This window comes from Microcaecilia unicolor, chromosome 7 (assembly GCF_901765095.1).
Source record: "Microcaecilia unicolor chromosome 7, aMicUni1.1, whole genome shotgun sequence".
In the NCBI taxonomy this organism is placed as follows: domain Eukaryota; kingdom Metazoa; phylum Chordata; class Amphibia; order Gymnophiona; family Siphonopidae; genus Microcaecilia; species Microcaecilia unicolor.
Window position 1 is genome coordinate 94,433,090 of NC_044037.1, and position 22,545 is coordinate 94,455,634.

Genomic DNA, 22,545 nt, shown 5'->3' on the forward strand with positions numbered 1-22,545 from the left:
GGAGGTGTGAATGGGCAGTGGGGTAAAGCAGGTGTGCCTTTGGGTATCTCACTGTACTTTAGTGAGCTGTTGCCAAGGTTCTCATCAGTATGCAGGCATGGGGCAGGATGCAGGGGGTGAGGGTGGGGAGGGGAGGGGGGTCCAGCTAGGTGCAGTCCCTTATTGTAGCATTAAATGCTTAGTGGAGGGAGCCCCATAATTATTTGGCACTGGATAGTCTGTACATTCTGATTTCAACAATATTTTATTCTTCTTCTTTAGGAAAAATCAATAACACATATGAAACAACAAAGGTATCTCACTGTATGTGACCCTGCCAATGTTTGGTGCTTGCACATGAGTGGTACTGTGATTCATGGGGGGCACTGCTTCACACTCACCTTGCCAGGGTGCCTCTAATGGATCTTCATACTGAAACATAGGGGGGTGGGGGAGGTGCTGGTGGTGCTTAAAAATTTCTCAGGATCTCTGTCTCTGGTGCATTAAAAGTAGGCTCACTCTGAAGAGAAATGACTGTCCACACTGAGGAATATTCCTCAACGTGCAGGAGGTATATATGCAAATTTTGCATGTACAGAGTATGTGCTGCTGTTGCCACAAATGTTTTCTACCACCATTGCACATTTTGTGTAGTGTATTTTTGATTGGTGAAATCGTTTATCTATGAACATCTATGCAGTGTGTCCTCTTTATATATCTATCTATATCTATATCTATATTATGTATTTTCAAATTTTGGAAAAAAGATAGTTCTTTCTTTCATTATGGACTTGCATTTTTAAACGTTTTCCAATAAACACTTATTTCATCATTTGAACATCATATCAAAAATGGCCCTCTAAATAATAGCATGAGCTATATAATTGATTTTCTTAACTTTAGTTAATTAAGACAATCCATTTTTATTGTTCTGTGTTTCAAATTTCGTTTTCTCCTTTGTCCTTTTTTATTCCAGCAGCTAATCACATGGGAGAAATGCAGAAAATGAATCACACCAAGGTGACGGAATTCATTATTCTGGGGTTCTCTGATCTTCCTGAGATGCAGCTCCTATTTTTTCTTGTGTTCTTGATGATTTATCTGATGTCCTTGACAGGGAACTTTCTTATTATTTCTGCAGTGTGCTCTGATTCCCACCTGCACAATCCTATGTTCTTCTTCCTCATCAACTTGTCCTTCCTGGAAATCTGCTATGTGACCGTCACAGTCCCGAGACTCTTAGCAATGCTCATCACAAAGATTAAAGCCATCTCTTTTACAGCATGCCTCACACAACTCTATCTGTTCCTGTCCTGCACATGTACAGAGTTTTACCTTCTCACTGCTATGGCCTATGATCGCTATGTTGCCATCTGCAATCCCTTGCACTATACAATCATTATGAACAAGAAAGTCTATGGTCTTCTTGTTGCAGCTTCCTGGATAATCGGTTTTATGGATCCAGTGGCTCATGTTGTATTTGCATCAAGGCTGACTTTCTGTGGATCAAATATAATTAACCATTTCTTCTGTGACATCACGGCACTAATGAAACTGGCATGTTCAGGGGCCTACCTCATTGAAACTGTAAATTATATTGTAGGTTCATTGTTTGCATTTAGCCCCTTCCTGTTAACAATAACATCATATGTGCTTATTATTTCTGCCATTCTGAAGATTCACTCCGTAGAGGGGAGGTACAAGACCTTCTCTACCTGCTCCTCTCACCTCACAGTTGTTCTTTTATTTTATGGCACTTCAATGGGTGTCTATATGAGGCCAAGTTCTGTATTCTCAGTGAACCAAAACAAACTGCTCACTGTGGTATATATAACAGTCATCCCCCTTCTAAACCCTCTTATCTATGGCTTACGGAGTAAAGAACTCAAACGTGCTCTTTGGAAAGCAAAAGGGAAAGTAAAAAAGCTATTTCTCATCAGAGACAATGTAGAACATGTTTCTGGTGACTAACAGGCTCATTTTCAAAAGAGACAAACTGTCAAAAAGTGACATAAGTCTGCATTTGGATGTTTTCTCACAAAAACGTCCAAATCAGTATTTTCAAAGCCTCTTTTTAGACATTTTTCTCTGAACTCCATCAGAAGGACATCCAAATCTCAAGGGGGTGTTTCAGGGGCATGTTCAGGGTGGGACTTGGGCATTCCTAAGACTTAGACATTTTTCAGCCATAATGGAACAAAGCAAAAATGTCCAGGACTAAAACTTAGACCTTTTCTTTTTATAAAAGAACAGCTGTGGTGGAAATTGAACCCACTTCCCCAAGATCAAAGTCTGCTGTACTAATCACAAGGCTACTCCTCTACTCCACACAAGAGGTGCCCCAAATGACCAGATGACCACTGGAGGGAATTGGGGCTCACCTCCCCTTACTCACTCAGTGGTCACTATCCCCCTCCCACCCCAAACAATGTGATTAAAAATATTACTTGCCAGCCTTTATGCCAGCCTCAGATGTTATACTCAGGTCTATTAGAATAGCATGCAGGTCCCTGGAGTAGTCTAGTAGTGGTGCAGTGTACTGCAGACAGATGGACCCAGGCTTCTACCTCCCCCTACTTGTTACACTTGTATAGGAAACTGTGAGCCCTCCAAAGTTCACCAGAAACCCACTGTACTCACATATTGGTGCTCCCTTCACCTGTAAGGGCTATGGTAGTGGTGTTCAGTTGGGGGTAGTAGGTTATGGGTGGGATTTGAGGGGCTCAGCAGACAAGGTAAGGGAGCAATGGTGAGATGTGTACCCAAGGATGTCCTATTGCTTTCCTGGGATGTCACTTCTCCACTATTCTACCTGATGCCAAGCTTTCTATTTTTTTTTTTTTATAACATCTGAGCCTTGTGTCTATTGTTTATCAGTATATTTGGGCTTTGAATTCAGATCTATAGATAAAAAGGAGGTCTCGTTACATATATCTAAATACCAGAGTGCTATTTTTCCATACTTCATAGCAAGAGTGTACATTCCCTAATTACCTGTCCCAATGCAACTGAAGCATTTACCTCCTCAGTGCATGTAAATGGTTTCCTCCCTGTGTGTATTCTCTGGTGCATTGTGAAGTTTACCTTCTGATGAAAGCTTTTACCAGGCTCTATACATGCAAATGGCTTCTCTCCTGTGTGGACTTTCTGATACACTTTGAGATTTACATTACAACCAAAGCTTTTATCACACTTAGAACATGTGAATGTTTTCACTCTATTGTGGATTTTCTCTGTTTTGCATTTGGATGTTTTTGTTTGAAATGGACCAAAAAATAAAACATCCAAATCACAAAACGTTTTTCCAAACAGCATTTTCAAAAGGAAAAGATAGACATTTTTTTTTTTTCGATAATGACCTTCTTTCCTGTTTTGGATTTGGATGTTTTATGTAAAACGTCTAAATTCAGACTTAGATGTCATATCAAAAATGCCCCTCTAAGCATCCTAGTGATATCAAGAAAGTATGTATAGCAAACACTAGCAACGTGATTCACTAACTAATTAAAACTCTGTTTACACCATTATTTATGGCAAATAAAGAAGACATTTTGATGTGGGTTAGAATGGGGAACATGTCTGAATATACACTTTCTTGATCATCAAAACAGAAAGCAGACAAGATGTTCTCAAATCGGTTGATACAGTTTAATTGCATAAGGTAGAGTTGCCAAGAAACTCCATGTTCAGTGCTGGCTGTGCTTCGTTGCATTTATGTACTTATAGTTCCAATTTGCTCAGGAAAGCAGGACTTGGCACTGACTGTACTTGTATGTCAGAGTAAACCCATGCTTTATGATGTAGAGAAAAGGGTGCTACCAATCTTGGTGCCACTTTACCCCTCTTCTGATGCTTTGGAGTCTTCTTGCCGAAGGTTTTGCTGCTTTGCCCCTCTGCTGGCACCATGGGCTCTTCATTCCACTGTTTATGCCACTTTATCCTTATTGTGGTGTCTTCTTGCTAGTGCTAATGTACTTTGCCCTTCTTTTGGTGCCTGGGAGAATCAAGCCTCATATTAGCAGCAGGAAAAATAACACAGCTTGCGGAGTTCAACACAAGCTGAATTATTTAATTTGCATATAAATTAGATGATTTGCATGTTTTGCACCTTATTATTATTATTATTACATAGCCCTTGGTACCTTAAACTAACATGTGTTATTGTTAAATAATACATGATTTTGCTGTTTAATGCACGCTAACTAGAGCTGTATCGAAAAGCATATTTTACTATTTGGCCGAATACGAATAATGAAAAATATTATTCTGCCAAATAAGAATACTGAATATGAATAATGGGCATTGAGCTTTAACATAACAAATAATAAAAGAAGCAACATGAAATCAGAGATCAAGTGTTTATTTCATCAGGATTTAGCACAGTAGAACCCCGGATTATCCGTATTCTAGTTTAAATCATTATTCGGCCGACTATGAATCATGTATTCAGTGCACTAATCGAAGACAAATATTCGGTTCAGCCCTAAAGCTAAGGGGTAAATTTTGTACATTATTTTCTTAATGTCTGTTAGCAACTATTCACTTTAGAGTAGTGGGTTGATTACCACAGAAATCAGCCTTCAAATCCCACTTATGCTTATAGATATCTACAATATATACTTATGCACTCATCCACTAGTCACCAAACGAAGCTTACCCTTTTCACAATATTTAACATATCGAAGAATATGCACGGAGATGGAGGATTTTAATGCAGATAATAAAATGAGGCCTCTGGCCTTGGTGATGGTCCTCCTTCTCAGAGCTGGTACTGCTGGCATCTTACAAGAGATGGTCAGCAAAGATTATCACATACCATTGTCAGCGTAAATCTCACTCTGTAGGTTTCACACCAGAGAAATGTAGATGTTCCTTGGAATATCAGTCAACTGCTGTAGGAAGTCTTCTAACAACCATGACAGTATTGTCCTAAAAAGATGACTCCTGGCCTTGTCAAAGTTTGGTTGATAGGCCTCAGTTCAGCAGTGCAGGCCTTATGCATACAAACAGGTATAGGCAGTATGTCCCACTACAATACCAGGACTGGCTCATCCTGTCCCTGATGACCAGGAGTTTTCTGGTAATCCTAGGAGTGACCCCCCCCCCCCCCAGTCTCCTATTTTGTCCCTCTGCCAACCCCATTGCTCTTTCCTTTCTCTCCTTTGCTGATCCTAATACTAGGGAGAGGGCACTAGGGAGACAGCGAGGGGATGCTGGATATAAGACACTGGTCCTCTAACTCTATAACCTTTGCACCTAAATGCAAGCACCATTTGCACACTAAGATGATAGAATACTTGAACATTTAAGTTCTAGGTACATGCTCAGTGGTGTAACATAATATGAGCTCACAAGCTGCATAGTAAGTTGCTGATATATTACATTTAGGCATGAGCATTTACACCTGCTATTAACATGGCATAAGTAGGCATATCTAAATGTTAGCACATTAATGTTGACTCATGTTAGTATTCTATAATGGAACCTTGTACCCCAGATATGTTATAGAATTCATGTTCAGTGCACTACATTTTGGTGCACTTAATAGAATTTACTCCTGTATGGGTGGGGGAAGGAAGAGAAGGAAAAAACAATGGGGAATGGGAGGGCTGATGCGATGGAAGGCTGTAGTTAGATGTAATATGAAGGAGTTGTAAAATCTGGATAGAGAAGCAAAAAAACATATAGAAGAAACCTAAAAGGAAGAGATCAATGTTAGAGATAGATAGGGGAGGAAGTGAAGTCAGAGGCGAGAGATGTGGTCAATTAACAGGCAACCCTAGAAACAGTTAAAAAAGACAGAGAGGAGCAGAAATCAGAGCCTGGTACTAGGGGCTTAGCCAGACTTCGGCGGGAGGGGGTCCAGAGCCCGAGGTGAGGGGGCACATTTTACCCCCCCCCCCCCCGGCGCCGCCGACCCCCCTGCCATTGCTGACCCCCCCAGCACCGCCGCCACCACCACCAACAACAACAACTTTGACCCCCTGCTGAACACCCTCTCGACCCCCCCTCCCGCCAGCAACCCTCCCCCGCCGTCGCCTACCTTTGCTGGCAGGGGACCCCAACCTCCACCAGCCAAGGTCCTCTTCTTCCTTCGTTCTGTTTCTGAGTCTGACGTCCTGACGGCGAGAGGGAGGTCGACAGGGTCGTCAGCAGGGGGGTCCTGGGCCAAATCTACGGGGGCCCAGGCCCCCGTGGCCCCACATAGCTACGCCCCTGCCTGGAACCAACATAATTAGAAAAATAGAATGTCCAGATAACAAGAGTAGAAATAATGATTCACTATTTAGAGACTGGAATATGTCAGGTTTTGGGATATATCTGCCAGGCTGGTGTTAGACATGCTGTGGCTTAGGACAGACATTGGAAAGGGAAACCCCAAACCCTCTAATAGGCAATATATTTTTCAGTTTTAGGCAGGCTTGGAGTCCTCTCTGGCCTGGAGTTACAGGGCAATTACCCTGGTTTCACTATCCCCTAATGCCAGCCCTGATATCTGCTAGCTTTATAGTTTCCACATTATATTGTTTTTTGCTAAAGTATCTTGATTTGTAGTTTTAATGTTCCTAATTGTTCAAGTTAATCTTTTACGAACAAAATTAACCTAATACCTTTCAATTCTTATTATAAGTTAAACTTTCCTTCCTGTACCCAAATTCACTCTGCATCCTCTACCTTAAATATGTATTTCACTTCTCCGGAACTGGTATTCACCATTTACGGATCTATGTAAGCCACATTGAGCCTGCAAATAGGTGGGAAAATGTGGGATACAAATGTTAAAAATAAATAAATAGGGGAAAATGCATCTCTTTCTATTTCTCTTATGTTGCACTCACTGCATGCAACATCTAGCTTGTTCCAGTTTCAGTTTAGGTTTGTCTACATTGTTTCTTTTTTTTTCAATTTGTGTCACTCTGTACTTCAGGAGGGTCTGTCTATGTACTTTATATGTGACCAAGGTCATGTATTCTGTTAGCATGAATTTTCTTTGTAGCGATCTCTAGTATTCTGGATTGTTTAATTTTCTCAGTAGGTGTATTGATGTTCTAGGGTGCTGCCTTTTCATAGGTAGGGTCTTGTTGTATGAGATTTGGAAGTTAAGTGCTGGCATTGTAGATTTGTTCTAGGTCTCACTCCTGAGTGATTTTTTAAAATAGGCTTTTGTATTACTTCACAATATACCTGGTGATGAAAGGGTTTATGAAGCTATTACTGAAGTTACACTAGAATCAGAAATGGTTTTGTAGGATACGTCTATGGGGAAATGTCCTAGCTCTGCTCTGCACCCATTGATGAGAGAGAGCATGTATTCTTGGGGAAATATTGGGCAGAGGTTCTGTGCAGGCACAATATATATTTGAATTTAACACCATATGGGGGAACATGTGTATGTTGAGGGATGAGGAGGGGACTGTGGATCAATAGGGGTAGATTAATGCAACCTCTTGTACTTCCCTTTCCCGATGTACCCTGCAGGTGCTAAAGTCTGTACTGCTCATTGCACTTATTTGGGGGGGGGGAGGGGGCAGAGCAGGAGTCGAGCATGGGCAGTGACAGATTTCAGGTTTACGTTGACAGCCCTAATTCCCTGGCAAGTGGAAGACTGCAAATTGAATAGCAAAGATCAACACTGGGGGGGGGGGGGGGGGGGGGGGGGGGAATCAACAGCTACAGGCAGGTGGACCAAAATTGCAAAATGGTGAGAACTTACTTCCTGTGGGAGAGCAGAAATAACTGTTTGGGGAGAGGGGGGAAGAAGAGGGAAGGGGAAAGAATGATAGAGGAGGGCACGATTTTTAGATTGCAGGAGAGTACCAAAAACTCTAGCACCAGTCCTGTCCTGTACAAGTCATTAGTGAGACCATATTTGGAATATTGTGTTCAGTTGTGGTGGCCGTATCTTGCCAATGATATAAAAGACTTGAAGCTGTTCAGAGGAAAGCAACCAAAAAGGTATGGGGTCTGCACCAGAAGACATATGAGAAGAGATTGTTGTGGTTGTCTGAGTGTTGCTGCATCTGAATAAATGGAAGCTACAGCTTTCTTCAGGATTGGGGGGGGGGGGGGTCACTGTACGAAACTATTTTATAAGGGCATAGGCACCTAGGCTGCCTTTTAAAATAGGCATAAAATAGGTGTGTTTTGAGAATTTTTATAGACACCCTGGTATTTAATTATACCCCACCTTCCCACACACATATACATACATGTATATTTTGATAAGTTTATATAAAACATATAATGAAACTAAAGCCTTTCTATTCATGGTAGCTTGACATTTTGGAGATTTTTTAATTTATTGTTAATTATTTAGGTTCCGTATAACAAATATATATACAGAAAGGAAGGAGAGTAACAAAAGAGATAAGATGTCAAAAATTCAGGAATAACCCCCCCCCCCCCAACTATCCTGAGTATAAAAATAATAGTCTCTAACAGCCAGCTGTCTGCTCATTATCCCTCAACAGGATTTATTTATATATTTATGACATTTATATCCCACATTATCCCAGCGACCTGAGTTCAATGTGGCTAACATTACAGTGAAATCACATCATACAGAACATAAAGCGGAGCGTTTTCGATATGACATCTAAGCCCAACTTTAGATATTTTGCATAAAATGTCCAAAATCCGAATAGGAAAGAAGGTCATTGTCAAAAAAAGAAAAATGTCTTTTTTTTTTCCCGAAAATACATTTTGAACAAGGTTTTGTGTTTTGTATTTTTTTTTTTTTTTTGGGGGGGGGGGACCATTTTTGAAAAAAGAAAAAAAAGTCCAAATGAAAACGTAGAAAATCAAGCCATTGGGGTGTAGGAGGGGCCAGTATTTTTACTAGACTGGCCTCACAGACATCCCAGGAGAGCAATGACGCACCCTAAGGGGCACTGTAGTGGATTTCAAATAAATGCTCCCAGGTACACATCTCACCATTGCTCCCTTATCTTGTCTGCTAAAAAAACCAATGAAGATTCCGTCCCGTGAAATCAGAATATAACGTTTTCTGGATTGGGAATACAGAGGTTTTTTCCTCCATAAGAATAAGACAGTTGTAGCCACGTAATTTCAGCCACTCTCTTGAATTTAAGTAACATTTAGATCAAATATTGTGGTTGAGTCCAATAGATTATTTAAAAGGTTGTCCTGATAAGCAAAGCCTGCTGCAAGAACTGATTTGTAAACAATTTTCTTACAACTTGCATAGTGAAGCACTAGATAATCTCCAGACGCAAGAACAGCATTACATGGTGGAAGATCAACAAGAGATAACATATAGCCAGGGGCCATACCATACAATATTTGGCAGATAAGTGCACAAAGTTTAAAAGTAACCCTTGCTTTTATTGGGCGCCAATGAGCTTAGCAGCAGCGATACCCTCTCAAAATGCAAAACTTTACAGATAAACCAAGCTGGGGTATTATGGAGGCCCTTTTACTAAGCCGCATAAGCGTCTATATGCGCTCAATGCATGCCAATTCCGAGTTACCACCCGGCTACCACATGGCCCTTGCTGTAATTTCATTTTTGGGGTGCGTCTGCTATGCAAGCGTGAAAAATGTTTTTGGTGTGTTGCCAAGTGGCATTTGGCGTGCGTAGGTAATTACCACCCGGTTACTGTGTGAGTCTTTACCGCTAGGTCAATGGCTAGTGGTAAGGTCTCAGACCCAAAATGGACACAGACAGCAATTTTTATTTTGCCGCACATCTATTTTTGGCAAAACTTTTTAAAAGGCCTTTTTTACAGGTGCGCTGAAAAATGATTCTTCGCACGACCAAAACCCACGCCTATAGTACCGCAGGCCAATTTTCAGCGCACCTTAGTAAAAGGACCCCTTGCTATTTTGCCTTCTTGCTGCCTGGGTTCAAAATAACAGCTTTTTATCTTTCAGTAGTCTTGTGATACTATCAATAGGAGTCAATCTGAAAAAAAAAAGGAACAATTATATTTAAGTATATGTTTATCTGGAACCCTCATTCCTTTATTTGGCAGACTGATCCCTAGCAATAATAGTGTAAGTCTACTGTTAGGAATCAGAGCCACAATTTTTAACCCAGGTGGCAACAGGACAGGAATAGAGGGGGATTGCCCTACACTAAACAACTAGGGGCAGTTTTGTGTCGGTGATAGCGGCCTGGGGGAAGTGCATGGGAAGGGTCAGGTGTTCAGCTGAAGAAGGTTGTTCTCATGGGGGACTGAGATTGAGGGGTTGTGCTAAGGAAAATTTGAGATCAGATTGTGCTCAGGAGGTCGAGAGGCTGGGGGTACTGATCACAGGGTTGAGGATTGTATTGAGGAGATAACAACTTGGCTGTGATTTTTTTTTCTAGTTAGGTTTGAGTATTGTTTGCACTCCCTGTTTGCTGGTTGTGTGGGTGCATTAATGCTACTCTGTAGAATCGACAGCGGCAGAAAGCACATGTATCACCATGATCAGCAGCAGTGACAGCAAGCGGTAATGTACTATATGTTATCAGTGATGGCAACACCCTATCTATGTCCAGAACCTGTTTTGTTCCTAGCCCACCCAGCTCTAAGAAGTTAGTGCAGGATTTTTACCACTCTGGCTGATTTTAGCATGCAGCAGTGGCATAGCTACTATGGGCCACGGGGGCCTAGGCCCCTGTAGATTTGGCCCTGGACCCCCCTTCCCGCCCCCAACCCTCCCCTGCTGCCGTCGCATACCTTTGCTGGCGGGAGACCCAACCCCCGCCAGCCGAAGTTCTGTCCTTGGCCGCGCGGCATTGCTTGCTGAATGATCTGATCAAGTTTCTGTGCGTGCACGCACAGAAACTTGATCAGATCATTCAGCAAGCAATGCCGCGCGGCCGAGGAGAGAACTTCAGCTGGTCCCCCACCAGCAAAGGTATGCAACTGCGGTGGAGGAGGGTTGGCGGCGGGAAGGGGGGGTCGAGAGGGTCACAGTGGCAGCAGGTGTGTGTGTGTGTGAAAGTTGGTGTCGGTGGTGGCGGCAGTGGCGGGCGGGGGGGTCGGCGGTGCTAGGGGGGGTCTAAAATGTGTCCCCTCACCTTGGGCTCTGGACCTCCATCCCGTTGAAGTCTGGTTACGCCCCTGGCATGCAGTAGCCATTAGCTCAGGTTAGTATACACTAAAATCCTCACTATCTGCTTAGCACACTGGCAACTGACATTTAATATCCAGGTATTTGGTGACTGCCAGAAATTACCCGGGTACCGCTGATATTCAGTGCTAGCATCTGCCTTAGCTGTACCTTTCGACTGACCCGATAATCAGACATAACATTAATCAGCATTAACTAGATAATGTTGCTATCACTGACTGTGCCAGTGAGCACTAGTTATCTGGGAGCAGGTGCTGCTACCAGCAATAACTAGCTTTGAATATTCAACCCGAAAAATACTTTACTATTAACAGGAACAGATATAACTGTACCTGAAAACTCTTTGGCACTAAAAAAAATATCTTTAAAGCCTTTTATTTCTGTACATACATTCTTGATTTCGACATGAATTAAAAGTTTATACTTATGATAAAAATAGCTTTAAACTACTTCTTACATCTAATGAGAATCAGTATTTTATTTGTCATCTATTTTTAAAGATTTATGTACCAAACTGTGCATTAAGATCTGAAACAGTTATGTATTTATATATACCAGCATTAAGAAAAGTATTTTATGAAGAATACTATAGAATATACATATGATTACAGACACAAAGCAATTTAAAAGACGCTTAAAAACTTTTACCTGTTTGCAAAGGCCTCTGGTGGTAATAGAAATTAGTGATCAATGCAGTAGATGCACTCAAACAATGAACAAAATATTAATATTTAAAGAAGGGCAGATGCTTATTATTATTAGAGTAATTGTATTAGCTAATATGTAAATGTTTTTATTTTTATTTATATGTTTTAGTTATAATTTATTTGATGTAAACTTATGCATGCAATTTTTGTCGATCTTTTTGTTATCTAGATCTACCTGTACCAGAAATGGTTTTCAAGAGTAATAATGTGGAGGAACTGAAAGAAATCTCAGTGAATCTGGAAGATGTACTGAGCCAAATGGACAAATTCAGCCAAGGGAAGTCTTGCCTCACTAATTTGTTTCATTTCTTTGAAGGTGTGAATAAACAAGTCGATAAAGGTGAGCCAGTTGATGTAGTGTATCTAGATTTTCAGAAGCTTTTTACAAAGTTTCTCATGAGAGAATCCTGAGAAAATTAAAGAGCCATGAGATAGGAGGCAATGTTCTGTTGTGGATTAGGAATTGGCTATTGGACGGAAAACAGAAAGTAGGGTTAAATGGTCATTTTTCTCAATGGAGGAGGGTGAATAGTGGAGTATCGCAAGGATCTGTACTGGGACTGGTGCTTTTAACATATTTATAAATGAGTTGGAAATCAGATTAAATTTGAAGATGATACAAAAATATTCACAGTTGTTAAAACAAATGTGGACTGCGTAAAATTGCAGGAAGGCTGTAGGAAATTGGGGGTCCTTTTACAAAGCCACGGTAAAAAGTGGCCTGGGGTAATGTGGGCCTGACTTTTGGGCGCATGCTGGGCCACTTTTTACTGCAGCTGGTAAAAAGACCATTTTTTGATGGGCCGGGAAACAGGAGTGCACAAAAATTAAAACTAGTGTGCACCTATTTATGGCCTGAGCCCTTACCACCAGCCATTGACTTAGCGGTAAGGGATCACATGCTACCCACATGGTAACCATGCATGGTAGCCACTCGGAATTACCGTAGGATGCATGCACTTCCCCGGTGGTAGTGCAAATTTGGCGCATGACACCCACACATTAGCCCTCCCACAGCTTTGTAAAAGGGCCCTTGGAAGACTGGGCATCCAAATGGCAGATGAAATTTAAGGTGAACAAATGCAAAGTGATGTGCATTAGGAAGAATAATCCAAATCATAGTTACCTGATGCTAGGGTTCACCTTAGGAGTCAACACCCAAGAAAAAGATCTAGGTGTCATAAACAATACCCTGAAATGTTCTATCCGGTGTGTGGCAGCAGCCAAATTAGCAAACAGGATGCTAGGAATTATTTGGAAAGGGACGGTAAATAAATCCAAGAATACTATGATGCCTCTGTATTACACCATGGTGCAACCTCATCTTGAAATACTGCATTCAATTCTGGTCGCTGTATCTCAAAAAATATATAGCAGAATTAAAAAAAGTTTCAAAGAAGAGCGACCAAAATGATAAAGGGGATGGAACTCCTCCCATATGATGAAAAGCTAAAGAGTCTAGGGCTCTTCAGCTTGGAAAAAAGACGGCTGAGGGAAGAAATGATTGAGGGCTACAAAATCTTGAGTGAAGTAGAATGAGTAGAAGTGAATCATTGTTTTACTCTTTCAAAAAGTACAAAGACTAAGGGAAACTCAATCAAGTTCCATGGAAATACTTTTAAAACAAATAGGAGGAAATCTTTTTTCACTCAATGAATAGTTAAACTCTGAAACTTGTTGCCAGAGGATGTGGTAACAGTGGTTAGCATATCTGGGTTTAAAAAAAGAGTTGAACAAGTTCTTGGAGGAAATGTCCATAGTCTGCTATTGAGAAAGACATTGGGAAGCAACTGCTTGCCCTGGGATTGGTAGAATGGAATATTGCTACAATTTGGGTTTCTGCCAGGTACTTGTGACCTGGATTAGCCACTGCTGGAAACAGGATACTGGGCTAGATGGACTATTGGTTTGACCCAGTATGGCTATCCTTATTTTCTTAATCTAGTAATCAAAAAGCAAACCCAATTACAAATATTCTTTAGCAAATCACTCATGAGTCTGTAATGTCAGTGCACCATGTTCGAGCTAACTTACATTTGGACTCTGCAAATTTTCAGTTCATTGCTCTTCACAGGCACATATTTAATTTTGACATGAAACTGTTCCAGACATTGCTGATTTGTTCAGTGATCTGCACACTTTACTGCTTTCCAGTTTTCCAGTTTCTCCCACTCTGGTGAAGTTCCATATCAGAGGCACACTGTGCATATCATTTGTCCCCTCCATCAATACACCCATTTATTTTATTTAAACATTTTTATTTATCACATTAGCAGATCAAAATAATTCAAAATAGTTTGAATGAAAGACCCCCAAAATAAAAATAAAAACAACAATAACACAAATCAAAGGAAAAAATAAACAATAACAAAATTATGGATCATTAAAATATTTGACCATTAGAATCCGAGGCACTCTTGGTCCGATGATCAAAAGTCAATGCAAGTGCTAAAGGCCATTAGCGCTGTCCTTGCGCACACGCTCACCAATGTGGAATGATCAACAGGGTTACTGCCATAAACAGCGAGCGCACCAGGCATTTGCGCAGATAGCATGTAAATGTAGTCAATCTCATATAAATAAGGCCATTTCCTATTCTTCAGAAGAATCCGCAGCCTTCACATCCCTTACTCAGGGGAGGGGGAGAGGCTGTAATTCAGGATAGTGGCCCCTTTAACATTTTCCTGTCACTGCCACATAAATACATTTTATGCAATCTATTAAATATGCATTTTCCAACTTGTTTAAATTGTTTTCTGCCCAGAAGTGTGATGATGTGTGAGTATAAATTTAATACAATGAAATGAAACTGAAATATGCACCTAACTCCAATTTTTCTTTTACTCCTATACTACATATAAGCCTTCTAAAATTACTCTGAAAGTGTGCATGTTTCTTGAAACAATATGGGCTATTCAAAATTGGACCATGAATACATACACAGTTCAGGAAGTCTTACAATTTGAAGTTCTATAGATTGCATCTTTTACTGTTTATGTTATTCTGGGGATATTTTTCAAAGCCATATACCCAAGTACTGTGAGTACTTTGTACTCCCGCTCCAACAATTTTCAAAAGGCTCCCCTTCAAAATTAGGAATAGAGCTTGCAGCTAGGCAACTAGTTTGAAAATTGCTCCCCAAACGTTCAGGCAAACAAAAGCAGAGGAAAATCAGAGTTCTGCCTTCTTTCAATGGAGATTAATTGAGCCACATTCCTTTTGACATCCTCTCTGGTGCTCACACTAAGAGGTTCTCTTTGATAATTAAAATATGTGAGCTACACTAGGTATCAAGTAACTCATTTCTATGCTCCTGAAGCAGGTTTAAATGCTGAAACATGTCGAGCTTTAGTTGACTTGAACATCTACTGGACTAGTTGATCTTTGTATGGCTTATCCTTCATAGGGCTGCTTCATTAGACTTTTACATTGGTGTCTTTGTTTTTAAATACTTGTGAAATTAAGTCTTTTAGGTTCTGTATTTGCTAGCTTAATTTTCCTCTGCTTTTCTTTGCCTACATTTATCTTTAGGGTTGAACTTTGCCTCTCTTTATCCTGACTCCCCAAAGGTCCATGCAAATTTATTTACATGAGAAAATGTAGAAGGCAGCTATATAAATGGATCACTGCATTCAGTAGGATACCATGTCTTCTTTGTGTAACTATGTTCTAGCTTTTCCCACTCAAGCATGAATGTAAAATAACATAATACAAGAAGTCTTGCAATCTGAAGCAAGATAGATTTTGCTGTTTATGTTATTGTAAGCTCAAGGAACCATATCCATATGAGAAAAAATAGACTATGCCCATTGATCATTAAAGGCAAGAACTGTGTTTTGTCTGCTTCATTAGTTTATATCTTTTTGTCTCCCCCTTTAAGAGCCCTATTTACTTAATTACATTAACTGTTTAACATAGGACTTAGTACACACTAAAGGTGTGCTACTGTTTTTAGCTCATGCTACAAATCAGCTGGTGCTAAATGCTGAGATACAATGGAGGGTTAAGTGATTTGCTCATAATCACAAGGAGCTGAATTGGGAATCAAACCCAGTTCCCCAGGATCAAAATCCACTGCACTAACCACTAGGCTACTCCTCCACTAGCAACAGTCCATGTAGAAGCCTGCCCTTGCATTGCTGATCTGCAAGGGCAGGCTTCTACATGGAATGTTGCTAGTGGAATAGCAACATTCCATGTAGAATCTCAAATAGTAGCAACAGAATCTCAATAGTAGCAACATTCCATCTAGAATCTCCAATAGTAGCAACATTCCATGTAGAATCTCAAATAGGGAAAGGGAAATGGGACTTGATATACTGCCTTTCTGAGGTTTTTGCAACTACATTTAAAGTGGTTTACATAATTCAGGTACTTATTTTGTACCAGGGGCAATGGAGGGTTAAGTGATTTGCTCAGAGTCACAAGGAGCTGCACTGGGAATCAAACCCAGTTCCACAGGATCTTAGGCCACTGCACTAACCACCAGGCTACTCCTCCACTAAAGGACCCTTTTACTAAGCTGCAGTGAAATTGGCATGCAATAGTGTGGGCATGTGAAACTGGCATGGTGGGTAAAAGTAGCAAGCAGCTATTTATTGTCTGAGCCCTTACCGCTACCTATTTGCTTGATGGTAAGGGCTCACGCACTACACATTCGGTAATCAGACAGTGCGTTGCAATGTGGCTGTGCTGCCTATTATTGCCAGGAACGTGCCCCACGGTAGAAAATAGAAAATTATTTTCTACCATGGGAAACTGCGCATGCCAACTTCGGAACTACTGCCGGGCACCTGCGCTAGCCCGTCATTAGGGTCAATTTGGTGTGTTCTATCAGCAAGGTAGTCCTACCACGGCTTAGTAAAAGGCCCCTAACAGCATTAGCTAATTCCCACTATTTTTGGGCAGGGTATGGGTGGGGACTCTGTCTTAGAGTTTATGCAGATCATTCATGCGCTTTAACTCCTAATGTGGTGCATAATTCAGAGCAGTTACCATCACCTCAAGATGTTAAATGTTCTGTATTGTTAACTGTGCAATATCTCTCCTAAAAATGCCCCCCCCCCTACATTTAGGAGGTGATTTTATAAACTAGCACCTCCATTTAGGTGTGCTGATGCAGTGCGGTGGGTGCCAAGTCTATAATAGCATCTGTGCGCCAAGATGCCATGATGGAATACTAGTGTAAATCAGCATGGGTATGCCTCAATTTAGGCATGATCATTTATTCTATATCAATGTCAGTTGGCGAATACATGTGCCAAGCAACGCACGCAAGTGATAGTATTCTCTAATTTATTTATTTGGATTTATTTACTGCCTTTTTCAAGAAATTCACTGAAGGCAGTGTACAATAAGAATAAATCAAACATGAGCAATAGACAATTACAGCTGTAAAAACATTCAGGATTCCTTTTACTGAGCTGCGCCAAAAAGTGGCCTGTGCCGGTGTGGACACAAGTATTGGGCATGCTCAGGTCCATTTTTCAGCACACCTGCAAAAAAGGCCTCTTTTTTTGGCTGAAAATGGATGTGCGGCAAAAAGAAAATTGGCGCGTATCCATTTTGGGTCTGAGACCTTACTGCCACCCATTTGCTTAGCAGTAAGGTCTTACGCGTTAACCAGGTGATAATCATCAATGTGCATACAATGCCGATTACCACCCAGTTAGCACCGCGTGCTGGAAATTTTCCAGTGCGCGTAGTGAGTGTGCGTAAAAAAATGAAATGACTACCTGGGCCATGCGGTAGCCGGGTGGTAGTTCTGAATTGATGCGCATTGGGCGCATGTAGGCACCTATGCAGCTTAGTAAATGGGCCCCTCAAATAACAATACAAAGTATGGCATAGTATACTACTTACAATGCCAACACGTAGCATAACATTTTAATTGATAGTGTAGGGTGTAAGTATCTATCTATCTATCTATCTATCTATCTATCTATCTATCTATCTATCTATCTATCTATGGTATAAGAGTGTAAGATACATGCATCATTCGAAGACATGTCCGTAGGCTGCCATTGCTCCACCCACCCTCAATTATACGCTATAGCATTTAGGTGATACCTTATAGAATATCCTGGTGCACATTCACACAAAACTACCAATTATTGGTATGTATGATGCATGTCTCATACATCTAGGTGTCAGTTTATAGAATTACTTCCTTAGGCCATGATGATCAAAGGTCAATGTGGATGCTAGAGGCCACTAGCGCCAGTTTAGTGACCATATGTACCTTTGCACATATGATCATAGGAGTCTACAGTGCCCACGCCAGGGAATACCGCAGAGCTCATTTAAATTAGATTTAAATGAACTCTGCAGTATTCCACCCCTATGATCAGAGAACAGCATTCTGATTGTGTGGGCAGAATAGTGCCTTAACCAGTGGTGTGCTGGTAAATTTTTAACAACAGGCTCTCTCCCCGGTCCACCTCTGTGTCCCCCCGTCCACCACTGCACCCCGCCATCCACCTCTGCGCCCCCCCCAAAAAAATTGCAGAGCTGGCTATAGCCGGGGGGGGGGGGGGGGGGGCAATGCATTACTCTCTCCAGGAAAAAAAATTAAATGATCCCAGGTTCCAATCTAATTCATGTTTAATATGGGATAAAATGCCATAAATAAATAAGTAAATAAGTAAGTACATAAGTACATAAGTAATGCCATACTGGGAAAAGACCAAGGGTCCATCGAGCCCAGCATCCTGTCCACGACAGCGGCCAATCCAGGCCAAGGGCACCCAAACGTACAAACATTCTATACATGTTATTCCTGGAATTTTGGATTTTTCCAAGTCCGTTTAGTAGCGGTTTATGGACTTGTCCTTTAGGAAACCGTCCAACCCCTTTTTAAACTCTGCTAAGCTAACCACCTTCACCACTTTCTCCGGCAACGAATTCCAGAGTTTAATTACAAGTTGGGTGAAGAAAAATTTTCTCCGATTTGTTTTAAATTTACTACACTGTAGTTTCATCGCATGCCCCCTAGTCCTAGTATTTTTGGAAAGCGTGAACAGAAGCTTCACATCCACCTGTTCCACTCCACTCATTATTTTATATACCTCTATCATGTCTCCCCTCAGCCGTCTCTTCTCCAAGCTGTATAGCCCTAGCCTCCTTAGTCTTTCTTCATAGGGAAGTCGTCCCATCCCCGTTATCATTTTAGTCGCCCTTCGCTGCACCTTTTCCAATTCTACTATATCTTTCTTGAGATGCGGTGACCAGAATTGAACACAATACTCAAGGTGCGGTCGCACCATGGAGCGATACAACGGCATTATAACATCCTCACACCTGTTTTCCATACCTTTCCTAATAATACCCAACATTCTATTCGCTTTCTTAGCTGCAGCAGCACTCTGAGCAGAAGGTTTCAGTGTGTTATCGACGACGACACCCAGATCCCTTTCTTGGTCCGTAACTCCTAACGTGGAACCTTGCATGATGTAGCTATAATTCGGGTTCTTTTTTCCCATATGCATCACCTTGCACTTGCTCACATTAAACATCATCTGCCATTTAGCCGCCCTGATTCTCAAAGTGGACATATTCCAAACACTATAATGAAAATAAAATTATTTTTTTCTACCTTTGTTTCTCTGATCATGCTGGCCCAGTATCTAATTCTGCTGCTCTCTATCTGTTCCCTTGACTCCCTTTCCAGGGCTTCCTTTCCATTTATTTCTTTTCTCCTTCATTTCTGGTCCTCCGCAGACTTGACTGTACAGTGGATCAAGCTTCTGCTTATTTTCTCCATCCATGTTGTAGCTGGGTCCCCCTTCTAGGGCCCAGCCGGGCTCAATGCTGCTTAGCTGCCTCCTCCTTCACATGGCTGTTGCCTCACTCCACAGTAATCTGGCTGCTCTGAGCCTCAGCTCCAGGCCCTGAGAATTTTCAGGACTTCTTCCCCCCCTCTGTTCCTTGCACAGAGGCACATCCACAGCCCAACGTTTACAAGTGAGAGAGCTTATTTTCTTGCTTCCCGTTAATATAAATGCCCAGGAACACCTTAACTCCAGGTTGTTCAGGCTTGCTGCCCCAAAGCACAATTCAGGTTCAAAAACAGTCCATATAACTTCACTTCACTTTAGCCAAAATTACTTCTTTTAGGGAACAGTACATTGTCAGAAAGAAAACACAGTAGCTTGGTAGGTTGCAGGCCCAGACCTTTTCAGTATGAAACAGTTTACACAGTCTTTCTTACAGCACAGCTACACCGCTTTGGTCCCACCTGGTTCAGACTGGGGTTTCAATTGTGCCCAGCCCTCTTTCTCTCCCAGGGGCTGCACCTGTTTCCTCTTTAGTAGAGATCCCCCCCAGTGCCTCAGTCTCTGGTCTTCCACCAGTCTCTCCAAGGCACCGCTAGCTACCCTCTTACAGCAGCTTTTCGGGTTTGAGCTAGAGCTCCAATCTCCATCTGTTCCTTCTCTAGTCCTTCAGTAACCTCCATTTTATCCTCCTCTTCAACTTCCCCCGCTCCCAACCTCCCCAGCTGGCCCTCATCACCTTCCTCAGAGACCATTTCCCAATCTTCTATCTCCTCCCCTAACTCTTGCACAGCCGGGTGGGGAAGAGAGGGATTCTGGGACTGGTAGTTCCTCCTCTTCTTCCTTAACCCGGCCAACCTCTCTGCCTCCGGTAGCGCAGCTTTCTGAATGTGGGTGTTGTGCACATGAAGTCTGCCCTGTTGGGGTTCCCCGGCTGCCTGCACCCCCCTCCTGCGTGCCTTCCCGGATCCCCTTTCACCTACCCTCTCACAATGTGCAGTTTCTCTCCTCACTTCCTTTTCCCTCATCTAATCTCCTTCCTCTATCTTCCCTCCATGTCCAGCATTTCTTCTCTCTCCCTTCCCTCCCCTCCATCCATGTCCAGAATTTCTCTTGCCCTCCCCTCCATCCATGTCCTGAAACTCTCCTCTCTCCCCTGCCCCTCTCTAGCCATCCATACCCAGCAATTCTCTTCTCTTCCCTGCCCCTCTACCCATCCATGCCCAGCAATTCTCTCCCCTGTCCCCCTCTACCCATCCATGCCCAGCAATTCTCTTCCCTGCCCCCTCTACCCATCCATGCCCAGCAATTCTCTCCCCTGCCCCCCTCTACCCATCCATGCAATTCTCTTCCCTGCCCCCCTCTACCCATCCATACCCAGTGATTCTCCTCCCTCCCCTGCCCTCCCCTCCCGCTCCCAAACATGTCCAGCGATGTCCTTCGCCCCATCCTCCTCTCGCGCTCCCATCCGTCTTTTTCTATTACCTCCGTCGAAGCACCGCATTATTTAAAGCCCTGCTGCCCGTATCCAGCCTTCCCTGCTTGCTTCGTGATGAGTTCGTTCCCTCAGTCCCGCCTTCGCGAAAAAAGGAAATGACGTCAGAAGGCGGGACTAAGGGAATTAACTCATCACGAAGCAAGCAGGGAAGGCTGGACAGGCAGCAGGGCTTTAAATAACGCGGCGCTTTGACGGAGGTAATAGAAAAAGATGGATGGGAGCGGGAGGGGAAGGTGGGGGCGAAGGACATCGCTGGACATGTTTGGGAGTGGGAGGGGAGGTAAGCATGGCTTGTGACGGGGCCCTCCTGCCATGCTTATCTCATGTAATGGAGCCGGCTCGCCCCGAAGAACAACCGGCTCGCAAGAGCTGTCAAAATTTAACAAGCAGCTCTTGCGAGCCGGTGCGAGCCGGCTCCAGCACACCACTGGCCTTAACCCTATGCCAGCTGCCACCATCAGTCCTAGGGGTCCAGTAAACCCCTGGGCCCTCAATGGCTGAGGCTCTGGTGGCCTAGTGCCCCTCCAACAGAAGGGCACAGGGGGGCTGAAGTCTGGTGGACATCTAGCCCCCCCTAACACTCCAATACAAAAAAACCTCCCTGGTGGCCCAGTGGGCAACCTACCCTCACCCCCACCTGCCCTGGTGGTCTAGTGGCCCCCTCTCCTCCTCGTACCTTGTGATGATGAGGAGGGAGTAGTACTCAAACCCAAATAATAGCAACATTCCATGCTACCAATCCTGAGGCACGCAGTGGCTTCCCCCATGTCCATGACTGAAACAGGTCTAGACCAAAACATCTAACTTTTAGCCCCGGACGTTTTAATTTTGTTCCATTATAGCAGAAAATGTCCAAATCCCATCCCTAACTTGCCCCTTTGCGATTTGGATGCACTGCATATGAATTGCATAGAAAAACCATCTTAATAATGGGTTTCAAAAATAGTGATTTGGATGTTTTGGCAAAAAAAAATGTCCATCTGCCACTTTGTACCACTTTTTTGACACTTTTCTATTTTCAAAATGTCAAACAAAGTTAAAGCACATTAACCTTTGAATTAATATACATGCAACTGTTTTGTGCATGTTCATCATTCTAATGTGTGTTGTTAAAAAGAAGTCTGAAATAAACCAAAAAACAAAGACTAAAATCTGAAAAATGTCTGAAAAATGTGAAACTGAATGAAAATGTTTTTGCCTGTGCATATGTTTAATTTTTAAAATAATACAATTTATACTAGGTCTTTCATGTGTTCAATAATAGTACCCAAAAAGAAGTAACAATTAAGAACAGTTTCAATTCCACTTTCTATCCACAAAGAAGGAAAAATCACAAGCCTTTCCAGATTTGTTCTTGAAAACATTTATTATTCAAATCTGATTGGTCTAATTGGCAAGCCCTGAAATCCTCAAGCAGTCAGAAGGTGGCAGAATTATTATTTTCCTAGATGGATGCCAGCCAATCAGAGCAGAGCTAGGAGGCAGGATTCTCTTCTAATAAATA

At 42.3% G+C, this 22,545-nt stretch overlaps 1 protein-coding gene across 1 annotated transcript; it reads left to right on the forward strand.

The window, feature by feature from the left end:
- Positions 1-966: 966 nt before the first annotated feature.
- LOC115475011 (olfactory receptor 1019-like) lies at positions 967-1,950 on the forward strand. The gene has a single exon (XM_030210750.1). The coding sequence runs from the start codon at positions 967-969 to the stop codon at positions 1,948-1,950; it is 984 nt and encodes a 327-aa protein (XP_030066610.1).
- The last annotated feature ends 20,595 nt before the right edge of the window (positions 1,951-22,545 follow it).

What these genes read in the sequence shown, in the direction of transcription:
- LOC115475011 (XM_030210750.1), top strand. Translation starts at nt 967, where the DNA reads ATGGGAGAAATGCAGAAAATGAATCACACCAAGGTGACGGAATTCATT.